Source organism: Polyodon spathula, chromosome 20 (assembly GCF_017654505.1).
Source record: "Polyodon spathula isolate WHYD16114869_AA chromosome 20, ASM1765450v1, whole genome shotgun sequence".
NCBI lineage: Eukaryota > Metazoa > Chordata > Actinopteri > Acipenseriformes > Polyodontidae > Polyodon > Polyodon spathula.
Window position 1 is genome coordinate 12,862,254 of NC_054553.1, and position 24,072 is coordinate 12,886,325.

The window sequence follows — 24,072 nt, forward strand, 5'->3', positions numbered from 1 at the left end:
GAAAGACTGCGAATAGTGAAGGTAAAAAAACAATCATTCAATGTTCTTCTTGATGATCGTGCCTGGTTGTTAACCTGTCTGGCGCTTATAGAAATCAAAGGAATTGATTTCCTGTATGGATGTCACAGTGCTGGTTCTATTAGTAAGCTGGGGTGGTTTTACTGTTTGCATTCTGATCACTGCAAACCCGCCCCTTACCTCCACATCCAAACTCCCCTCAACTCTGATCTATATAGGGATTTCATTAAGCAGTGCTCGTGTATTTCAACTCATTCATTGAACTGTAGCAGAACAAATGGGCGATCACTTCTATAAATTAGTATTAATATTTACATAAGTATCTAAATTGTGTCCATTTAATATTGGGAGGATGGTAATTAAACAGTATTTTCTTATGCTTGAGTGAGCCGAATTCTACTTTTAAATCTGAGTAAGAAAATGAACTCTACCTATTGTATAAAGCTGTGTTGAATAGTACATCTTTGCAGCAGGGTTCTGAATATCTGCTGATCAGTTTCTGCACTAAAATCTCATTCCTTGCTGTTTGCTACGGTACAGTCTTCTATGGTCCAGTCTTTGATGTTTGCTACTTCATCACCAAAGACATCTTATTGGCAGTTTAATTTATTTACCTTACCCAGGGTATTTTTTTAGCATGAGGGAGACCAGCTCCATCCCACCATGATACCTGCATGCCTGTATCACTCAGTGACTCGGACATCTCTGGGTAATATTTTGGGGCTGATATTAAAGGTTTAGTCCACTCTAACCCTTTGCTCCTGGTGCGTACCCTTTTGTGAAGTCCTGCCTAAATGCTGTAGTTGCAATATTACAGGACAACGGTGGTATGCTGTCTTTGTGAAATCGCTGTCATTGTGTGAGTGTTTGTCTGGATGGTCGGTTACCAGGTGAAAGAGGGATGTCTCTTAAAATCAGCTAGTGGGGTTGCTGGTTGAAGTTGATTATAAGTCATGTACCTATTAGAACCAGAATCTGTAGCAGCTATACTTTTAAATCTGTTAAGAGTGCTCTCTTGTGCACAAATAATTAAATTATGAGCATACAATTCCTTGTCATACTGGTAACAAAAACAGGAGAATATAAACACTAACTTTTAATAAAACTCTATTATCTTAATTCTTCGAGTGCCTTCAGTCAAGAAAAGCTAGTCATTTCTAGGGGCTATTGGCTTTTGCAGAGTTCTTTTGTCTCAACATGCCCTGTAATATCTTAATGCGAGTTCCAGGACTGCCTCTCATCGTTTTAAATGATCTGTATCTGAGCTTGCTTTATACAAGACCCCACTCTGCGTCTTGGTCCTACCACACAAAGAGTGGGAGCCCAACGACATGGATAAAGATGCCTACATTGGTAGTCTGAGTGGTCGCATTATAGTGGAATTACGGTAGTATTCTATGAGTTTTAATGGTTATGGAAGATGAGGGAATATGGTTGGGTGTGAGCTTCCCCTCACAGCAGAGAGAGAGAGAGTGGTGCTGAATGGTACTCTATCTGAGGGGTGGACTGTTGCATGGTCAGTATTGTTGTGGGTGTTTTGAAATGCTGGTAGTAACTGTCTCTGCTGTTCCCTATCTGTTTTCTAAACAGTTCACTGTTAGTTTATGTAAAACAGAGGCTCCAAGGACGGTGCCTGTTTTTAGAATGGCAGGACTACCACTGCTGCGAGGGGAGCCTTGAGTCTGTCATGTCAATAAACCTGGGTTTATGTTGATCAATTAGGTATTGACACTTGGCTTGTGGAACTGAAAGGTTTGTAAATGTTGTGTGCTGGTAAAACGGCTAATGCGTTCATGCCACTACTCCCTCTCAGTAAAGTGAAGTATGTAACTTTTTAATTCCTAAAAAAAACAATTGCACTGTCACTGCATTGTGCATCTGGTAATTATTTATGTGCGCTGCTTGTGATTTTCGGAGAGGGAGGAGAGGGAGAGGGAAGAGGGATGGTCTTGCTTCCTGACCCTGGGCTAATACCTCCTCAGTCACATGGAGCTGCTCAGGATTCCTTTGTCGGAGCCTTGAGATTTCCAGGCTCCTCCAGGCAATTAAACAGGGATATATAGCCTTCAAAAAAAATTCCTTACGTCTCATTTGCAAAACATTCCTACAAGCCTTTATCGTTCTTCTATAGATCTGTAATCAGTTTGTTTTCATTTTCACTTGGACTTCATTTCCTGCCACCACACAACTTCATGTGCCGCAGGAACAAGGAATCCACCATCTGCACAGCACAGAGAGAAGGCTCAGATAGGGTCCTGATACTGGCTACACAGAGGGTGACTCGACAGTGTTATGGCAGGATAATTGGACTTCAACTTCAATTTTTTAAGGCAGGTTGTGTACAACTCTGCAGCAACCCTTCGGTGCAAAGCACACACTGCCTGGTTTCTGATTAGAGTAGCTGGGAAACAGACAGATGCAGTAAGCATTGCATTATAGTAAATCACCAAGGTTTTAAACACAATAGTGGCACCCAACTTCAAATAGAAGAGTGAAATATACAGTCACTAGATGAAACGATAGCTCAGTAATGAGTACGAGTTAGATGGATCGCAGATGTAGTCTGCTCATGCTAGCTAACATTAACCATAGCAAACTTGTTCCGACATCCACTTCAACTGTTTTTGTTTTTTGACTACACTAGGCAACAGCACAAACCTGTAAAAAAAAAAAAGAAAAAAGAAAAAAGAAAAAAATAATGCTTTAGTGCCCTAATAAAAAGCAGCTGTATTTGACTGCACGTCTGGCATAAAACCGTATGGTGTTTTCTGTTGTTAAATGTTGTATAAACTGCCCCTGGCTGACACAGGAGTAACGGCAACTTTGCTTCTGCACGTGACAGGTGCGCATGTGTGTGCGTGTGCTTTGATCCACAATTGCGTGCCATAGCAGGGCCACTATAGGAGCCAGAAGGACAATGTGACAGCGAGTGTGCAAGGTGTTCTGAGGAATACATGACCATTAATCTGTGATTACTCAATTGTGATTACTCTATTGATAAGATATTGGTTATGTGGCTGAAAGAAAGATGTCAGGCATATATTTGAAGTTGGCAGATGATTTGCTAGTTTTTGAGCTGGCAGACGGAGTCTGAGGGAGCAGTGTTTTTAAAGGAGACAAGGAATTGCCGTTGGTGGACAGTGTTTTATTATCTGCTCCTCACTGACCTTGTTCCAAGGACGGGAGGGAAGGAGCTGCAGATGGCAAGTGATCTTAGCTCAGTGCTAAACCCCTAGAACAACACAGAGAAGAACACCTTCATTCTGCATTCATATTGAGATCCAATATTTAGAGAGCGTGAAAAGGAATATTAGAATCCACAAGTCAGGATTGTATAGGTGAGCATATGCATGTATAGTGAGCCCCAATACCAAGCTCCACCTCTATAACGCTAGCCGGGAGCCAAAGGTAATAGGTTGTTAAATTTGGGTTACACTTACAACACAAGGGCTAGTATTGGGCAAATTGGACCATGTCCTTCTAGCCTCATAATCACAGTATAAAGGACTTGCCTTATAGCAAGGTGTACTATACCAGCACTGCTTGGGCCAAAATACAATTGTCTAAATCTGATTTCTTTATTGAAGTCACCACTAGTCTCAGCAGGGGTAAAATGAAGGCTGCATTGGAAGTAAATTGATATTTGGGGCACAGATTGCTCATTGAAAATAATTTGAGATGAATTTCTATGCAGGGAAGATAATTAGTGGTGGGGGAGGGGGGACTCAGCAGTGGGGTAAAAACAGTAAGAAATGCCCCTGAGTCATCCAGCAGTTACTCATCTGTCTTATTGCTTGTAATGGGAAGGGCAGTTTCAGGAGGATTGAGGAGGGAATCCAACTGGAACCAATCTGTTACCCTGTGTTTGTGAGTACAGCCATGAATTAAATACCACAAAAAAAAAAAAAAAAAGTCAAACTCAAGCTAGTCTAGCTGTTTCAGTGGGCAAATCAAAACATGACAGCTTTGGATAGTAGCTAGAGCGCAAGCAGAAAATATCTGTATTAATTTACAAGCAAGATAAACAGAATTCTGACAGGCATTTCAATGAATTTCTTCATGAAGTACTACAGTTATTCCACTAAGGACTCAAGTGAAATAAACACAGCACTCCATGAATGTGCATAGAATATTCTGCATACATTATAAGTACAATGTAAAGAAATGTTTAAACCTACATTTTTAAAGGGCTACTGTGACAGGCTGGTGAGTGGATAGAGGCCCAGAGACAGACTGCAGTTCAAAAAAAATGATCCTTTTATTACAAATAAACACAAAATAAAAGGGCACAAGGGCCAAAACAAAGGGATTTAAACACAAATAGAAAGACACAAAGCAAAACTTACAAAAATAATGATTTCCAGGCTGGGCAATGCCTTTACTGGATCAGAAAACACAAAACAACAAACCAATAAAAAATAAAAAATAAAAAATAAAAAAAAATCCCAGCAAGCACAAACTCCACCTTGCTTCCTCAGCTCCCTCCTCTAATGGGAAGCCAAGGCCTCCTTTTATGTCAGGTGGCTGGGTGCTGATTGATCGTTAATTACTCTAATCATCCCCAGTCACCTGAACACAATAAACCCAGACAGGTAGGGGAATTTAACCCCATAACTGCCAATTTATAAAGGGCAGCGCTCTGCTCTGCCACAGCTACATTTAGAGTTTTACTTTTCTTAGATCAAGCCCAGCAACTAAGCAATCTATACTTTATAGTCCACCTTCACTGAATTCTGTCTTTTTTCCTGCTTATGTAATTCCACTTTGAACTGAATTACACTCCACAGCTAAATTTGTCTGAACTGACCTACTCACTCTAGCATTGATGAGCGATTGCTTAGTGGAAGGCTAACCCTTATAGAAGTTTACCATAGTAAAAGCATAGCAAAGTATAATCAAGCATAGTGAAAGGCTAGGCAGGAGTGCACTGTGGTGCTAGATCCTAGCGCCAGGGTACCTCATGTAGCACCAGCAATAAAATGCATGAACAATTTGGACAGCTTTCTTTCTAATTATCGAGTGTAGCTGAATTCATGAGCTATTGTTTTGTTAATATTTTGAACGTTTGGGCTACTCAGGTTTGCCGTCTTCGGTTTCTTAATATTACAGTTTTGGTCTTAAGCGATTATCCATATAAATATGCAAAACTCTTTGAAGAGCAGTGGAGGGGGGTGTTTAGCACCAGTCAGCTCTCTAGTGCTAAACTTCCAGAACAGTTTTGCACAAATTTTCAAAACAATTTGCACACCTGATAGATAAGCATTGTAAAGAACAGCGAGGTATGGTGAAGCATATTAATAAATACCAGGATAATATCATATTAATAAAAACCCGTACCAGGGTAAATTAAGGTCAACACATAATCATAGTATAACCACAGGAAAACTGCAAAAATACTGTGATAAACTTTTATGAGGGAGCATGTGCTTGTTTCTTCTAACTGAACCATAGGGAGATTTTCACCTTCACCCCCAAGCCCTGTGGTATAACAATGGTCACTGAGAAAGATTCTGGTTCTAGTCTAAACATTTGGAGAATAAGTTTCTTGCAGTTTTACCACATAGCTGTTTTAAAGTGTCTATTTCCTTTGTTTTTTCTGCATAGTGAGAGGGTACACAGTTTGATACTCAAGGTTTTTTTGCTAAATGGCATACTGTTTTACAATGCATTTTTTGTTAATTGAGGTTGGGATTGTGGACACTTTTAATGGAGTACCAAACATATATGTTCTTACCTCTCATAAGCAGTAGCAGCAATATCACTGGTCCCTGCTGTCTCGTGTAGTGGACTTTTGCTTGTTTTTAACATTGATTCTGATAATGCTGTCTCTTGTTATTTTCTGTGCGTTAAGTTCAGTTCAGACATTTCAGTAGTTTCTATTTACACAAGTAAAATACATATATATCCTTCAGTCACTGTGTGTATAATTGTACCAAGTTTCCTATCTATGTATCTATTTTATAATACATAATGTTTTTTTTTAAGTTTTGACAGTACAACTTCTTGAACAGCATAGACAAACTGCTTTAAGATTTCTAAAACTGTAATTAAAGAATCATTACTGAAGGGGATAAATGTTTGATTATTGTGTGTGTTCTATAGTTCGGATAAACAGAAACATGTAATCCGTGAGGAATCCACTAGGAGTTAAGTGACCAGTTAAGGAAGTTCTCACTGTGTGGTCTTCTCTGGTTATTTTTGCATTATCCACTTTGAACCATCGTCTTCAGTCATTCTCACAGTGTGACTCAGAACTGGTGCGGGGAGGCTCCAACCAGGTGTTCTCATGTCATCAAAGAAAGGCGCTTGGAGTTTAAGTGTGTGTGTGTGTGTGTGTGTGTGTGTGTGTGTGTGTGTGTCAGCAGCACCAAAGGACTTTCAAAGATCTCCCAACAATGGCAATTGCTCATGGTTCCATCGCAACCTTCAAATGCTGTTCAGTGGCCTGACTGGCAGCCCTTAAAAACAAGACCGTAACCCGACTCTGGTAATATTGCATGGACACATGTCTATTCAGCAGTGAAAGAAGGAACTGCTGCAGATTGGGCCCAATACAAAGAGAGCACCTCTATTTATACAAATTCCAATCTTTGTCACTCAATTTAGCCCAATACACTTCCTTTTAATTTTCTTTATATGTGCAGTTTATTTAGCATTTTGTTTCCTGATTTGTTTTATAAGGGATGGGGGTTGGAGATTGGAATATTCCGATGAAGCAAGGGGGTTCATATGAACAATGGGAGGCATTGGCCGTTAGCAGTTAGAGGTTAATTAGTAGTTAATGTACCTGTTAGTACTCTATTTTAGGCACTAATAATGACAGCTAGGATCTAGGATTTACTATTTGTTTTCTGTAATCCTCCTCCCCCTCTCTCTGTTTCATGCATCTCCAGAATATTTTGTATTAAATTGATTGATGCTGATTAAAAAGCACTGAACTGCAGAAGTAACCCAATTACTGTGGTCTTCTGGAAAGGACAGCCACCTTGGTAACATCAGATTACAGTCCTGCTCGTTTACACACACAGCATGTTGAATTCATTCTGGCGTTACAGATTGGATTAGTTGGATAGGAGTCTTGGGTGAGGAGGGTGGCAAGCCATTGTGCACCGCTGAAGTTAAAATATATTTTCTTTCTACTAATTATCATCCCTTAACACTGGTCCACCTTTTTATTGTCTTGTTGGGTCTCTTGTTTAAACATTTAGTGTCTGTTTTCAATGATGTCCTAGTCTGATCCTTTAAACTCTTAGATTAGTGTTTAGTTTTACACTCAATGACTTGCTTACATCTGAGTACTACTATTACGCTCTTCCATAGCTTTCAGTGGACTTCCCCGGCAACTACGCCTTGTTGGCTCTCCACTTTGTTTACAATCCCTCAAGGTTATTTCAGCTGCAGGCATACAAGCCACGCCCATGCTTTTAATTGCTACTGCTGCTCGGGGAAGCGAAACACCAATGTAAACACATTGTGGGGGGGTGGGGGGGGGGGACTCTTTTTACCAAACTCACCTTTTTCTTCTGATGGTTTTGCACAAAAAATATTGCCATCATTTTAACAAGGTAGGCACTGTAGTAGAGGCACTCGCATGTTCGAACATATGTGGGTTCCTCTTCAGAGCTTTACACACAGTATATCAGTCAGGATTAGGGTTAGGGTATTGCTCCTTCAGGGATGGAGGTGGCAGTCATGTTGTGTCTTTGAATTTTGCGTGCATCAAGAGAACCGTTTTTCAGATTGTGAAATCACTTTTGTAGAACGTTCTTTAGCGCAATGAATTGAGATTATTCGAATCTAGGAATATAAGGAGCTGTCTTTGATACATGTATATGTATTTCATACTTCTGTCAAGAGAACCACATGTCAACATGGATGAAACCTGCTTACAGCATTGCATTGTTCTAGTTATTCATTTTTAGCATTTACATTTTTATGTGCCATTAGAGGCAATAAAGAAAATTAATCTTAAGATTTGTTCTCCTTAAGAATAGGAGAACAAATGTGCATGGCTCCGAAGTAAATATTTTTAGCAGTGTAGTCATGGCGGTGGATGGCTTGTTACTAACATACTTAAGAAATGTATATTCTGCAGTTTCTAAGTATCACATTTGATCAAACAGCAGTGCATCTATTCTTCTTTTATGAGATTTTCAATATCCCCGCTACACACAGGACTCCATCAGGACCTAGAGACATCTTGCCACAGTGCTAACAGGTGACTATATTCCAAGATGAACCTACACCATGATCCATAACTCCAGTAATCTTACCTCAGATCTCTATCCCAGTCCGCTGTGCTGTAGACCCATTGCTTATTTGGCAATGACACATTTGTTTCTAACATTATTAGCTAGTTGATCTACTACGCATTGTCTCAGACATGACAAGCCAGTGCTTGCAGATATATCGTATTATTATCATTAATTCTGTGCATCTTTGTTTCAGAGATGTTTGTAATACTGAGCTGCTCCTCCTTCCGTGACTCATTGCTTTAAAAGCGAATGCTGTTTATATAGTGTCCACACTGGATATTCATCCCAGGCACGTCAAGTCTTCAATGCCAACCTCCTGACGTTTAGTTATGCTCACCTGCAAGATAACTCGTGGTCTTTGTTGCATTTATTAGATGCAGAAACACTGTCTTGAATGTAACAGGTTGTAGAATGTAGTCCTGCAATTGATGAACCTGAACCTGCGTGCAAGGATCGTTTATAGAAGAGGCTGGGTGGCTATACGGCTTTTCAGATGTGTTTGGTGCTCAGCTTGGCTATCTGCTGCTTACCTTACCTGACTAGCTAGCAACAGGGAGATGCAGCTGTCATATATCACAGAGTATGTCTCTGGTGCTTTTTGCAGTATAACCAGTCATCTAAGACAGGAGTTCCCAAACATTTATGGCTTAAGACCCCAATGACATTAGGTATTCTAACTGAGGACCCTCACCCAAGCAAACACTGTGAAATTCGGAGTGAGCTCCATAATATTTCAGCACGCAGGATGAAATTCCAAACACATTCAGCATTCAGATCACCCGGACAGTTCAGCATAATAGCTGCTTAGCGCCTGCATGCTCAAAGCTTCTTGATGTGCTAACTTATGTATGCTGCATATCTGCAGTGCAAGGCATTCCTCACAATGGAAAATGTGAATACAGCAGATGCACACACTTCTTTTTAAAGAGGATTTCAAGCAGAAGCTGGCTGTGTAAGATTACTTGGTTTGATTACACAAATCTAAAGTGCCTGCTAATGTGTGTGTGTGTAACTTGAATCCTGCTTCTGCTCTTAACTGTGACCAATTTCCATAAAGCTGGCAAACTGGATGCATCGTAGAAAAGTGCAGATCTGCAAATACCAGTAAGTGTATCTTACTGTATAAGAAAACTTGTCCTGTATATCAAAGAGATTGAGACTGATGCCTGACGCTGTATCCTAAGAGAAAGCAGAGTATTCAAATAAAATAATTACTCAGATGTTGTCCTATAGTTAGTACACCAGGATTAGCAGATATAGTGGAAGAATAAACTGCTTCAGGATGTGTGTTTAATTGGTTCAGTTAAACAGCTGGGAACGTGGTTGGAGCAAACACCTGGACTGGAAGAGCTCAGCCCTATATGATATACCTTGTCCTCACTGGGACTGTGTTGAAAGCACTGTGAAATGTGTCCTGGTCACTTCCATTGGCACTGGAACAATATCAATACGTTTTGAACTGGGATTCGGATAGTAGGAGTTTGAGATGCTTACTTACTTATGTACTTACTTACTGAGTGAATTTGCTCCGACCCATTCATGCTGAATGTGATGGATGCTACTTTTAAACTGCAGAAAAAAAACAAAAAACAATAATAATAATATATCTATCTCAGGGAACTATTGGAGGTAGAGGAGTTGATGTATAAATGTCCATTATAAAAACAACAAACATGAGACGATCTTTGACCGTGCAGCCCCAATTCGATATTGGATCAAGATGAGTTTTACAGACTGGTTTCACAGATAGAAATGTAGTGAAAGATTCTGCTGGTGTGCTGCATTACTGTCTGCTTGCTGCAGTAAAAATACACCATGTTTTTCTTGGCCATTACTAATACTGACTTGAAACTGGCATTCGAAGTAGTTGGCAGCTTATTAAATTGAAGCTAATTAGTTTAATTTGCGTGCAATGTGTCCTTTGCCACCGGTTTAGGCAATGCCATCTAAACTGGAATATTGTATAGTTCAAATAAATCTCTTTCAGTATCGGCCAAATATGTCCTTTTTAGGATGTAGGTACTTTACTGGGAGCCATTGAAATGGGGGATCTAGAAATAGATACAATAGGCCAATACCTGGTTTCAGATAACAGGAGCTCTAGGGGTTAGGGAAGCAAAGCCGTCCAAGTCCCCTCAGCATGCCACAGCCACACCTACTAGGGGTGTTCCATCACACACCTGCAGGGCCAGAAGTGGTCAGGCTCCTGGGTGTAAAGAGGTGATTGGCTTGGAGGTGGGGTCAGAGGATGCCCACTGACCTTCAGCACTCCTTAGCTGCTTTGGGGAGTTGCTGCGGTGAGGAAATATAGCTGGGCTTTCTTAATTGGGAAGAAAAACAGGTAAAATAATTAAAAAATAATACAATAAATTACAGATGAGCAGTGATAAAAGTAAACTGTTTGGTACCTTTTCCTGCTGGATTTTAAAAACCAAAGACCCTGAAGCATTGTGGGTGTCTTTGTTATTGAGTGTGTTTCTGGCAGCTGTTCGGAGGCAGTGTTTGTTACAGTGAAGCGGTTTATTTTGAGGAAACTTTCAAAGCTACACCATGTTTTCTTTGGACCCATGCTGAAGGAAGGGAGGGAGAGGGCTGAAGAAAGGACTCCTATTCATTAACCTCAGATGAACTGTCCAGCCCCTGGCCCCACACAACGTGTGTGTGCCACTCTGGTTAAAGCTTGCCATCAAGCACTAGAAAACACCTTTGTGTCAAATGGAGCCTAGGGCGCCATCTTGTGGCTGAGCAAGGCTATGATGGTGCCTTAGAAAAATAAATCTATGACCTCAGCAGTCCAGGGTGTGAAGTTTGAGATGACAAATCAAGGAAAAAGAGTTTTATTTTGCCTGCTGAGTAAAGAGTTGCTCATAAAATGTGGCCTTTTTGGTTTTAGTTAGATGTCCCAGTTGAATCCAATGATGTCGTTTTTCAGTACAGAAGGATTGCCCATTTTACAGATGCTTGTATAATGAAACAACGACCATGGTCTCATTTGTAGCAGTTTTTAAATATGGGACAGCCAGGGCATCTTGACGAATTAGCATTATTATCACTCGTTTTTCTGTGTTTTTTGTCTGAAGTGATAGTGTTGTGGCAGGTCTTGAGATGAGCACAGCCTTGAAGTAGGCCCTGGCTGCATTACTGCTAAGGTTTCAGGCTCTGTGATTCAGGATTTATCAGCACGAGTGCGGAAACTTGACACTGCATTAAAGAACTGAGCTACAGTGTGCTGGATTTCCAGGGTGGGCTCCTGTTGTACAGCAGTGTTACCTTGAGCTACAGTGTGCTGGATTTCCAGGATGGGCGCCTGTTGTACAGCAGTGTTAGCTTGAGCTACAGTGTGCTGGATTTCTAGGGTGGGCTCCTGTTGTACAGCAGTGTTAGCTTGAGCTACAGTGTGCTGGATTTCCAGGATGGGCTCCTGTTGTACAGCAGTGTTAGCTTGAGCTACAGTGTGCTGGATTTCCAGGATGGGCGCCTGTTGTACAGCAGTGTTACCTTGAGCTACAGTGTGCTGGATTTCCAGGATGGGCGCCTGTTGTACAGCAGTGTTACTTTGAGCTACAGTGTGCTGGATTTCCAGGGTGGGTTTCTGTTGTACAGCAGTGTTACTTTGAGCTACAGTGTGCTGGATTTCCAGGGTGGGTTCCTGTTGTACAGCAGTGTTACCTTGTTCACTCCAGTCAGTTAGCAAGTGGGGAGGGTTTGTAAGAAGCACTGAGAAAGAGGAAGAGCTGCAGTGAATGGGAATGTGGAATTTGGTACCTATTGCACCCCAAAAGAGACCTGCTGAGCATCTTAGTATATTATTATTATTATTATTATTATTATTATTATTATTATTATTATTATTATTATTATTATTGAAAGACTGGCTCCATTTTTCATATTGGCAGTTTGTGTTAGTCTACAGCTATGGCAAACAGTTTTGCATCACTCTATGGAAATAACTAACATAAAGTCGAATGAAACTTGCTGAATAATGTTACGTTAACAATAACGAACTACATACCACTTGGTAGTTTTCCGTATACTTATCGAAAAACTGGAAAAATGTGACATTTCGAAATCTAACTAACATGTATTGTACTATTATGGCTTCTGGTAGACTTTTGTGATATCATTTTGTAGTTTCTTTGATTACATGATGTTAAATAAAATTATATTAATAGACTACTTTTTTTTTTTTTTTTTTATTATATCTCAACCCTAAGTTTCTAGGTGGTGCAAAAATTTTGGCCACAGCTGTAGTCCAGTCTAGTATTTAAGCATTCTGCAGAGTGCAAGAAATCCTACAAGATGAAACAGGGCTCTATTTTAATGATCTAAACAGTGGTGGATCTTATTACCACCACTCTTTTTACACTTGTATTAATCCAGCTGTGAACTGATTTAAACACATTGTTTAAATCTGTAAAATAGATCCAAAGGTCTTGGAATCCGAGAGAAGGGAGTAACTTGAAATGAGTATTTTTTTGAAAATATTTCAGAAATCGTCCCTATAAAAAAATTGATTATGATAAAAAAAAAAAAAAGTTAAAAAAAAAAGATTTATTAATAGCTTGTGTATAATTCAAAATGACTAAACTACTGGAAATGAAATACCATGACGACTATACTACTACTACTACTACTACTAATAAATAATAATAATAATAATAATAATAATAATAATAATAATAATAAAAGTAGTTGTTATAAAAATAATGGTTATAAAAATATTAATATTAGTAAAAACAATCAATACAAGCCTTGTTTAGAACAAAGAGAAGTGAAATACCTATGACACACAGCTAAAGTGGCATTCTCCTTAACCTTTCAGTGATAGGTAGTGCTGGGGGTGGAGCAGCAATCATTTCTACTTCATAGTAGCAAGCCATGCATTGTGCTTAAAATAACACTATGTAACACATTTTTTGTTCCTGGGAGGTAAGTGTTATTTCCTAATTGCTTATGCCTCAAAAGTATAGAAAATGGCTATTATTCCCCACAAACTTTGCTTTTGTGACCAGGACAGTGATATTTTGAAATTTACCTATTTCCAATGAGAAAACGAGCGAATTTGTGTCTTTTCGTTCACATAAAGTCAGAATAAAACAACATATGAACCCAAATTAACATGTATTTATACTAAAGTAATACAAAAATGACTACAAAAGAGAAGTGAAGTAGTGAGTAGTTTTTCGAGATTTACGATTATACTGTAAATCACTTTCACGAATCAGCCCCCAAATGTAGTCTCTCATCATGTTCTCGTTATACTGTCCTTGGTAGCGGCGTTCAAAGTCCAGTATATCCTGGTGGAAGCACTCACCTTGCTCCTCCGAGTACGCTCCCATGTTCTCCTTGAATTTATCAAGATGAGCATCAAGGATATGGACTTTGAGGGACATCCTACAGCCCATTGTGCCGTCGTTCTTCACCAGAATCTCAACCAGCTCCACATAGTTTTTGGCCTTGTGATTGCCCAGGAAGCCCCGAACCACTGTGACAAAGCTGTTCCAAGCCACTTTCTCCTTACTAGTGAGCTTCTTGGGGAATTCATTGCACTCCAGGATCTTCTTTATCTGTGGTCCGACGAAGACACCGGCTTTGACCTTTGCCTCAGACAGCTAAGGGAAAAAGTCTTGAAGGTCCTTGAAGGCTGCCGACTCCTTATCTAGAGCTCTGACAAATTGTTTCATAAGGCCCAATTTGATGTGCAGTGGTGGCATCAGCACCTTCCGGGGGTCCACCAGTGGCTCCCACTTGACATTGTTCCTCCCCACAGAGAACTCGGTCCACTGTGGCCAGTCCCGCCTGTGGTAGTGCGCCTTGGTGTCCCTGCTGTCCCAGTGGCAAAGATAGCAGGAAAACCCGGTAAAACCGCCTTGGAGACCCATCAGGAATGCCACCATTGCAGCCTCTTGATGCCATCTCAGAAAAATGCAGATATGTATTCACTTAGGCAGCTGGAACTAAACTGAACTGGTGGGCTTAAGGCCCCTGTATTTATACTACTATTTATATTACTGGAAAGTTCTAAAAGGTTCTAGAAGTTACTCCAAGTTTACTCAGCACTGAATCTATCAGGAATGTTCTGAAAAATAGGTACATTTCAAAATATCACTGTCCTGGTCACAAAAGCAAAGTTTGTGGGGAATAATAACCATTTTCTATACTTTTGAGGCATAAGCAATTAGAAAATAACACTTACTACCCAGGAACCAAAAAAATAAAAAATAAATTGTTACACGGTGTAATGTAACCCAATAGTAAAGCCAAATTGTGCTGTTGAGTGCACCAGTGCTATTTGGCAAGCCAGAATAATCCCCAGATAGCAACCAGATTGATCCTGTATAACTGGGAGAGACAAGGGGGGCTTTACAAAGAACAATTTCTCTGCAGTGATTGTATAGGAAGGGGAAGAAAGTTACTAGCTACAATGGTTCTATTTAAGCACTCCATCATAAAATAGAACTACGTCTGGATTAAATCAAAATGTATAACTAAGGTGGGACCATAAACTTTGATTTAATTCAGGTCTTTTAGTTTGTGTCGCTGCGGTTAACACTGCCGTCGGGTAATATAAACCAACTGGAAAGTCAACAAGATCGTTGTGTATGGAAGCCATGAACCAGTGGCAAAGAATTCTAATGTAAAATTGAAGATCGTTGTAGGACAGTGCACCAAATGGTACCTCTCGGCTTCCGTTGCTTTCTGCAGGACACAGCTGGCACATTGTATAGACATGGTGATGGAAGATAATCTCGAGAGTGTGATTGCTTTGCATTACCCAATTCAATTCAATCCACCTATTTTACAGCACCACACACTCACACAGTTCTGTCCCCTTATCACATTTTTTTCTTTCTTTTTCTTTTTGATTTTTTACTAGCATTCATTTGCCAAGGGGCCGGAAATGCATTTGCACCTGATGTTTGTGAAAACCGCCAGAATGTCAGCTTTTAGGAGTCTTTTCAGTAGTAGGTCAATCTGGTGTAATCCTGGTACTGTAAATCACGATTAAAAACAGAGAATGATGGAGATAGACACAACATATCTGAGCTGAGCATCTTGAGTGGTGTACCGCAAAAAGACAAAACCGCATTCCAAGCTGTGAGAGGTTTGAAGGTGAAGTGTGCTGCTTTATCCTAATGCCTGTAAATTCCATCAAACTCTCTTGTTTTTCTACCCTGCTGGAGCATGATTTATTATTGAAGAAGAAAATGGCAGCCACCATCGTTCTGGTCTCCCAAGCAATAGCCTGGAGCCGAACATCACAACAATTAGGGTCGCACTAAACTTCCCCCTTCGTCTGAGTGAGCAGAGCGAAGGCACGTGAAGCTAGCTCCGGAGATCTTCATGGTAGGAATGCTGTGGACCTCCCTGTGCGTGTGGAACACCCTGACTGAATCCCTGTGCTTCCAATGAGCCCACCCCAGGACATGTCATTATACTGGGGATCAGGGAGAGTAGAGCATGGTCATTCTGACCTCACAGGAAAACAAAACAAGCAAGAACTAAACAGAATCTTGGAACGGTCAGTTCTCCAGATTGTATTTGCCTTTAATAAATAACGTTCGCTATTTGGATTAGATAGATACTTGTACCTGATGGACATCCATCTAACATTTAGCGTTGTACTTGGCTTTATCTACTGTGCTGTTAGAACCCACTCCCCGTGTTCTCAGTCATGCTGCCATTAAAATCAAATGCCCAAGCTTTTTAATGAGGATACGTTAAACCTGGTAAGGTGTCTATAGTGTTTTGTGTGTTTGTGCAGTTCAGGGATTTATTACCTGCCATGGGTGTCAGTTCCTGTTAATCTTTTAATTTTGGGTGGTGGTCTCACAGACAGCCTTAATTCACTAGCCCTTCACTTTCACTTTCTGGCTTTCTGGCTGAAATGAGGCACTTCCAGTGCACATTACAGTAATCCACATCACAAAGCAAGCAAACAGAGAACGAGCGTATATACTACTCATCACACTAGATGTAGTTTTTCGTTTATTAATGAAAAAAGAGGTGCTCTTGGAACGTGCGATTGTATTTGAATGCAAGCTAGCTAACCCGTAAGACTGTTAGCATTGCGATGTGCTGTGAAGCCCGGTGCTGAAGGTAGCCTGCTTCACTCCAGGTGTTTTCAATGAGAACTAGACTTGACTCTGTAGTGCAAAAACCGCAGTGGATTGTCTGCATTGTCACACAATTGTGTACAATTTATTCTAAAATCTATAATTCTGCAGTTTTTTACCTTCTGTCATGGTGCTGTGCTGTTTCCATTTCTCTCAATGTGGTTTCAGCAGGAGGCACACAAGTCTGTCACTGTGATCTAAACAGGTATTCTCCTGTTATACCTGCAGCAGCTGGGGGTTAAAAGCTCAACGGCAAGGTCTGCTGTTATGTAGATTAGGGAAGCAAAACAAAGTGAGTCCATAAACCAAAGTGCTGGGGAGAATTTTTTTTTCTTTCTAATTTGTAGTTTTTGTTATGCTGGATTGGCTATTGATATTTCTACTCGCAGCATTAATCACCTGTGAGAAATCAAACAGTAACAGTTTAGGGTTTGTCAGATTTCCAGTACATCTTATGTGTATAGATCCTCTGCTTAGTAAAAGCAAAAAAAGTGTTTTAATCTTAACAGTAGTCTTAATGTTTGTGATTATACTAAGTTAGTATGTCATGCGTAAGGGCCTCTGTTATCAATCATTTTGCACAGCTTGAGCAGCCAGAAGCAATAAGAGACACACTAAAACAATGTATTAATAGGGTTACCAGACTCCCGGGAAAACAACTGGGATTATCCCAGTTTTCAGCCTTCATTTTTTGTCTCAGTCAGGAACTGCAAATTTGTTAATTCGTATCTGTGTGCTTAGCAACTTGACAGTACTGTAATTTATTATGCACAAATAAAACAGAGAAACTAATGGGTCACTTGTTTAATAATTTGTGATTGTGTTTTAATAATTTAATATTCTGTTTGTATTCCTGGACCATGGCTATTTTTATTTGTTTTATTTGTTTATTTTGTCTTGGAAGTGCCACCAGCCAAGTCCCCTGATTTAACAGCCATTTAAAAATGTTTAATTTTAAAATTACGATTATGTTATTATATACTTATTTTAACTGCTTCAGAAATAAATTGCAGAAATAAATATCCCGGTCATTCACTCTGGAAATCTGCTAACCCTATGTATTAAAAGTTTAGATGGTAGACAAGGTTAGGGTGCATTTGCTTTGGATCCAGTGCAGAGATTGTCAGTTGAAACTGAATCCATGTCATGTGAGAAGGGTTTAAATTTAGCAAACACCCAGAAATGTTTTCTGCTGTTTCCTTTACTGTTACCTCGACCAAAGGAATGACAATGGACGTGGCGGGCCCCCCCCACACACACACACACACACACACACACACACACACACACACACACACACACACACACAAACACACACTTTACAGTTGTCAGTGCAGTGTTAATGCAACTCCTTTCTGCTGTTGTATACCTATATTCTGATAGCAGCTAGATTCCAAGCACAGAGGATATGCACAGCTTTTCTGAAAACAAAGGAAGCCTGTACCATGTAGGGATGTTGGATGGGATAGATGGTAAGCAGCCGTAGCCAATCCAAACAAAAAGGATTTGAAAAACTCTCCTGAATGGTCTTTAAACCCTCCAAACCCCAGGCTTGTTTGGAGACTGTCGGTGTTTATGCCTGTTTTCACCTGGAGATTTCATGCAATATGTGCCCCTGGAAAACCGTTAGAGGTTTGACTGTTTTTCTAGAGTTTGTTTTACATGTTTTTTGAGTTCATAAAAATCCATACAATACGAGAAAGAACAATATCAAGGCTGTAAACAAACACTAAGTTCAACGGCAATGTTACAATGTACATGTTTCACTGGTTAAGTGACGCATTCCTCTCCTGTCCCTGTCAGGAGCAGAGTCCAGGCATGGTGCCCCGTCTCCAGGACCCCTCTTCAATCCCCAGCGCCGGGATCAGAGCAGGGATGGGGAACGGATACATGAAACATGCTGCGCTTAAACAGCAGCTCATAAGAAAGCAGCAACAGCACCTCCTGCAGGTTGGTAACTGAAATTTGAAATTCTGTTTAGGAGAAGCAACCAAGGTTTTAAAATATAGCTTCTTACCTCAGCCCCTTTCTTGTGTTAGATTGTTTTTATATATACTTTATTCTGGATATGCAGTATATCATATATAGCATCATAGATTAAAAGTTGCTACCACTTCCTGTGCAGTGGGTAGTTCTTACGCTGCAGTCAGACCTTGTGACCTACAGCACAGGAAGGGATTACATAGCAGGAAGCAGCAGTTTCTTAAATTTGTTTTTATAAGTTGGTAACGCTAATAAGAAATGTAGAAAATTGATTTTAGAGGACAATTGTATTTATGAAATTTTTTAAAAAAACTGTAAATCTGTTTTCAAGCTTTCAAGGTGCTTTGCAGCACTCTGCCTGGTGGTGGCCAGTACTATTTCCCCCTCTTAATTGAGAAAAAAAAAACCCACTCCATTTCATAATACCCTCTTTCTAGAAGAACTAGTTTTTTACTTACTAATTGCAAGAATCTGCCTGGATACTGAGCTGTTGCTTGGTCAGTAATCTAGCAAGCGAAACACTCCAAATAAGCTGCACTGTCTCTAGGTATTTTTCACAATGTACTCAGCTGAGCCTGTCTCTCTGCAGGAGAAGCAGCGGCAGCTGGACCAGTTGAATGGCAATCGGATGGAGTATAAGGAGCAGGGCTTCCGAGGCCAGCAGCTCACACAGTTTCCAGGTAACAGGACACCACTTATTGTCAAATCTGAAGAGCATCATTTAATTTTCCCTTTTTTTTAATGAAAATCGATAAATTAGAGCATGTGAAGAATCAGTTCATCACATATGTTATCCATATCAAATTGAATTGCAGTAATAATGTACCTCTCTTTCAATACATTTGTAAATTGAATGAGGAAGCTCTGATTTATTATATTTAACTCATCAGGTTTAATACATTGATTTAATAAACATTTTTAGCCTGCAATTAATTTAAAAGCCTCAAATCCTCAAAGCACTAACAAAACGGAGCAGCGCATTTTTACTACTCTTTTCTGTTTTTGCAGGAGTAGCCAGGCCTCTGCCCCAAGACTGCGGGCACCCCATGCCCAACCCCTCAGCCAACCCAGCCATGATCCCCCCCAACCCTGCCATGCTTCCCAACCGGCTAGGCATTCCTCCCGGCGCCATGCCCCAAAGCAGCCGGACGATGGGCGTGTTCCCCAGCAATGCGGGAAGCCAGCCTGGCCTGTACCACCCTGCCCACTCCGACTTCAACATGCCCCACCGCAGCCAGGGCATGCTGGGAATGGGCATCTCTACCCAGCCTGCAGTGCGCTCTGGGATGCCATCCTCCAGCTTCAACCAGCTGGCCAACACTCCGGCTCTCCAGCAACACTTGAGACATTCACTGAGCCAGCAAGCCAGCGGCATGCCACGGATACCCAATGTCTCTGGGATACGACCTCAAATGTGGGCGGCTCAACAAGGAGTTCCCAGGATGCCCGGCACTGGCCAAATGGACCCAAGCTTGCAGCAATTCCCAGGCAGCCCAATGTTCTCCAAGGCACCCATGAGGCCGGGTCTACCTTCTCAGTTTGTGCAAACTGGGGCACCACCCAACCAGATGGCACCAGGTTTGATCAGGCACATGCAAAAACTGAACCCTGCTCAGGGTAACCCCCTGGCCAACCAACCTATAAGGAACAGAGGACCATTGTCGGCTATGGCTGGGATGAAGCCAATTCCACCAAGCATGGCCAGCCTGAGTCAAGTCCATCACCCACCCCAAGGACTAGCACCCCCTAGCTACCCTTCCTCGGGGAAGCCCACAGCAGCCTACAGTGGGGTGAGCCCCAAGCTGCCTCCCTACGAGTTTGTTCAGCAGCAGAACAGCGGGCCCTTACAAACCACAGGTGGGGAGGTGGACTTCATTGACTCTTTCATGGGTGAAGAGTGGATGCATCATTTGAACGTGATTGACGAGTACCTAGGACAGCACTCGTAAAAACAATGCAGCTGTGGTCAGGGTGGGGTACTTTGAGATTTTTAGAACCACATGAATGAGACGTTGCATTTGAAGGTCAGCATTCAAAAGCCTGCAGCAGGGTCATATCATGGATGTTTCACTTGTTTGAGCTTATCTTCTCCAGCGTTATTGAATCCTGATGGTTGTACACTAAGAGGTGTATGAACAGGAAAACAGTGTCTGGGTTGACTTCCAGGTGGCTGCATTTCAATCAGTCCCGGGCAAATCCAGACTTCTGTAGCCACTTCAGTCCAGGGATAGTCTTAAAATATTTATTATTGCCACTAAACATGTATTTAACATGTTAAACCTGGACTGAGATATTAGGCTGGAGTCGTCCTCCTTCTGATTTTTAAAGGAGTAATAATCAAGGCTTTAAAAAATAAAAAAATGTTCATACCTCCTGTTAGTATAACATAATTCACCCTCGTTCATTAAATGCTGTTGATCTTCTGTAATTTCTTTTCAAATTTAACCTGCTGGAGCTCATTTGACTTGCAACAACATTATAACTACAGGTACTTGAGTTTCGTTATCTCACCCCATTCATCTTCTTGTGTTACAGCTAATATGTCCCCACTCCCTGCCCCTTAATTGGAAAGCTGAGGTGGGGTGTTATGTGAAACACAAGATGTGACTGTGGTGTTATGGCAGGAGAAATCTGCTTCTATCTGAAAGTAAAGTATAAAAAAAAAATGACAAAACAGTAAAATGGTATTTGGGAGGTTGCTATGTCAGTAAGAGGTAAGAAATGTTTTTGAACGAACCACCAGTGTCATTTTTTGTAAAAACAAATGGCAAGGGGGGGGGGGGGGGGGGGTGGGGGGGGGGGGGGGGGGGGGGGGGGGGGGGTGGGTGGGGGGGGGGGGGGGGGGGGGGGTGGACTTTGGGATCTTTTTCAGTTTTGTCTTTTAAGCTACATTCAGGTTGAGCCTGAAACCTTTCCTCCTTAACCAACTGTGTTTTGATGTTGCCCAGAAGGAAATTATAATAGTTTTAGTAAACAACCCACAATTACAGGCGTCTCGTGAACTGTAAACAGATGTGATTACTGAAGAGGCCAGACGTTTCTGAAGGGGAAAAGTGCAACTTGTGTGGATATTTAACTAAATGGGAAAGTGGCATCATTTGGGTAGGCTTCAATGCAGTATATACAACAAGTATAGAAGGTCAAACATCAGGTTGGTGTCTTGAGTGGGCTGCTTGAGGACCCCAACCCCTAGAGGGCAGTGTGACTTCACAGTCCAAACTTACATCACAGATATCAAAATATTGACGCATTAAAAAAAAAAACAACACACAAATATGATATGATATGCTTGTGCTTACTTATGATATTAATTATAAATCAGAAGCAGACATTGGTCTACCTTCTATTTGATTCCTCTCCTTTTTCAGTCTGCCCAAATTGAAAAAGTAAAAGTTAGAAACCTAAGAAACGCTCCCCCATCTCTCCATACAGAATATCTAGCCTTGTTTTTGAGATACCTACAGCAGAAATGATTGCTGTATTAATCAGTAGTTGTAGTCATAACTCTAGCAAGACTACTAAAACAATAGCTCTATTTTGTCTTTATATTGGTGTTGATATTTCATTTACGTTACTGTCAAAAAGAATCCGAAGTAACAAGGAGTCTCTATGCTAGTTGTTTGTGAAAAGGACATTTTATTTTCTATAACTGTCCATACCAAGGGGAAGAGACCAAAAACAAAAAGGGGGAGGGGGGCACCCATGCTAACTTCAGCATTTTAAGTATGTACTGTAGGAAACAGACTATACTTTAAGTTAGTTATCTAAGCCACAATATATCAAATGATCCATTATTCTGCCACCAGTTTTGCAAGCTGGTATTTAAGCATTAATGCCCAGTGACAGTTGTGCCATGCCGAAGGTCAGTTTTCAAACAGAAATGACTGCTGTGCAGCATATTAACCCTTTACTGCCCTGAGTATGTAAAATATATTGGACACTGGGCAGCAAAGGGTTAATGCTACTACTAGCCCGTTCATTGTGTTGTGTGTATGAATGCAAGTTTGACGTGACGTTTCACTGCCCTTTGGTTTATATCAGGAAACCCCAATGAGCTGCAGATGGGTTCTTCGTTGAAGTTTCATTGCAAGTCACTGAACTGGCTTTGCTGAGGTTATGAGAAGATGATGCAGATTGCTCCTCAACTGCTAAAGGAGAAAACAAAGATTTACACAAATAAGCCATTCTTTGAAACTCAGCACACAAGATCCCCTATCCAATTCTCTATGGTTGTTACACAGCCCGAAGTTTCAAGTAAACGCATATCTTCCAAGATCGTTGTTACGATAGCTTGATACCAGAAGAATGGATCTCCTTGAAATGGATCTCCTCTTTAGTGAGGGATTATCCTTTATATAAAAGTGTGTTGAGTTGATTTGGAATAGGATTAGACCCTCGTTGGCTTTTAAAGTTTTTTTTACAGCAGGGTTCTGTATAATGCTTCCTCCGTTTAGATAGGAAAGATGAGAACAGTGGGGATGTCTGTTTGTTGATCAGCATCTTGCTTTTTGAGAGCAAACAAGGAGGAGTGGATCTCAACGTGAAGGTCTAACATTTCAGAACTTGTCAACGTGCAAAAACAACAAGGCTTAAAAAACATTTCTTACCTCCCAGTAGCATTAAAAGGCTCACCATGTCCTTATTGTTTTTCAGGTAAAGCCATTAATCCTGGCACAGCAATATAAATTTCACTTCCATCCTTTTGTTACAGGTAATAGGACCCCTCCCTAGCCTTACACTTGCTGTCTATACAAGCAGGGACAGAAGGGGTATCCTATATCTTGTTACAGAGGGAGCAAGCAAATGGGGGACAGGAAATCAAGTACTTGTGTTAAACTGTAGTGCTGTGCAAGGAAAAATTAGGGAAGGGGGGGGTGTTAATGAGCGGTAAGGATTTTTAAAAGTAGTTTTTGAAATAATTTTAACCTCCAAACAGTTTTTGATAAGCAACAACAATATCATCTATGTGAAGAAAGACCATTCTCTGAAAAGATATGTATGAGATAAAGTAGGTTGCAGGGGGGACACATTAGTTGTCGGAAACAGGCCATTCCACAGGAAAGGGCATTAAAGGGTAGTGTTTGGAAACCATTGCAGTAGCAACTTGTCTACAGCACCAAATTCACCATGGCAATGTAAAACGTACTTGTTTATATCAAAGACTTTGTTATCTAGACACGCTTGAGTTCACAGATAACTGGTCAAAGCCAGTGTAGAAGTGTGCTACCTGCTGCAACGACATTTATTGTGGACATTTTACAGATGATTGTAAATATTAAACTATTTTGTAAGTTATGTTTTTTTTTTTTTTTTTAAAGATGTGTGTAAAAGAAGTACAGTGTATATACTTCTTGGCTGAAATCGTTTGTAAAAAAAAAACAAAACAAAAACAAAAAAAAAACCTATAGCTTAAAAAACAAATTCTCTGTTTTATAATTGGAAATTCATTTATTTTAATTTGTTATAAAATATGCAGACAATATTGTTAGTTTTGGTAATACTGTGTATTACAATGTTGAAATATTTGTTATGTTTTTGACATAACACAGTGCGTGTACGCAGAGTGGCGTCAAGAAGGATTCCTTTGGGTTTGGGAAAGATCGATGGTTCTGGTAAACATTTGAATCCACAGGCTATTTTACACACACACACACACACACACACACACACACACACACACACACACACACACACACACA

General features: G+C 40.6%; 1 protein-coding gene across 1 annotated transcript in view; it reads left to right on the forward strand.

Annotated features, from left to right (window-relative positions):
• Positions 1–21,097, forward strand: part of LOC121295501 (mastermind-like domain-containing protein 1) — an 88,786-nt gene extending 67,689 nt beyond the window's left edge. The window contains exons 3-5 of the mRNA XM_041220190.1: positions 18,194–18,340; positions 18,963–19,053; positions 19,382–21,097. Of these exons, the coding sequence (XP_041076124.1) occupies positions 18,194–18,340; positions 18,963–19,053; positions 19,382–20,322 (1,179 nt within the window). The 3' untranslated portion in view covers positions 20,323–21,097. The remainder of the gene's footprint in view (positions 1–18,193; positions 18,341–18,962; positions 19,054–19,381) is intronic.
• Positions 21,098–24,072: the final 2,975 nt, after the last annotated feature.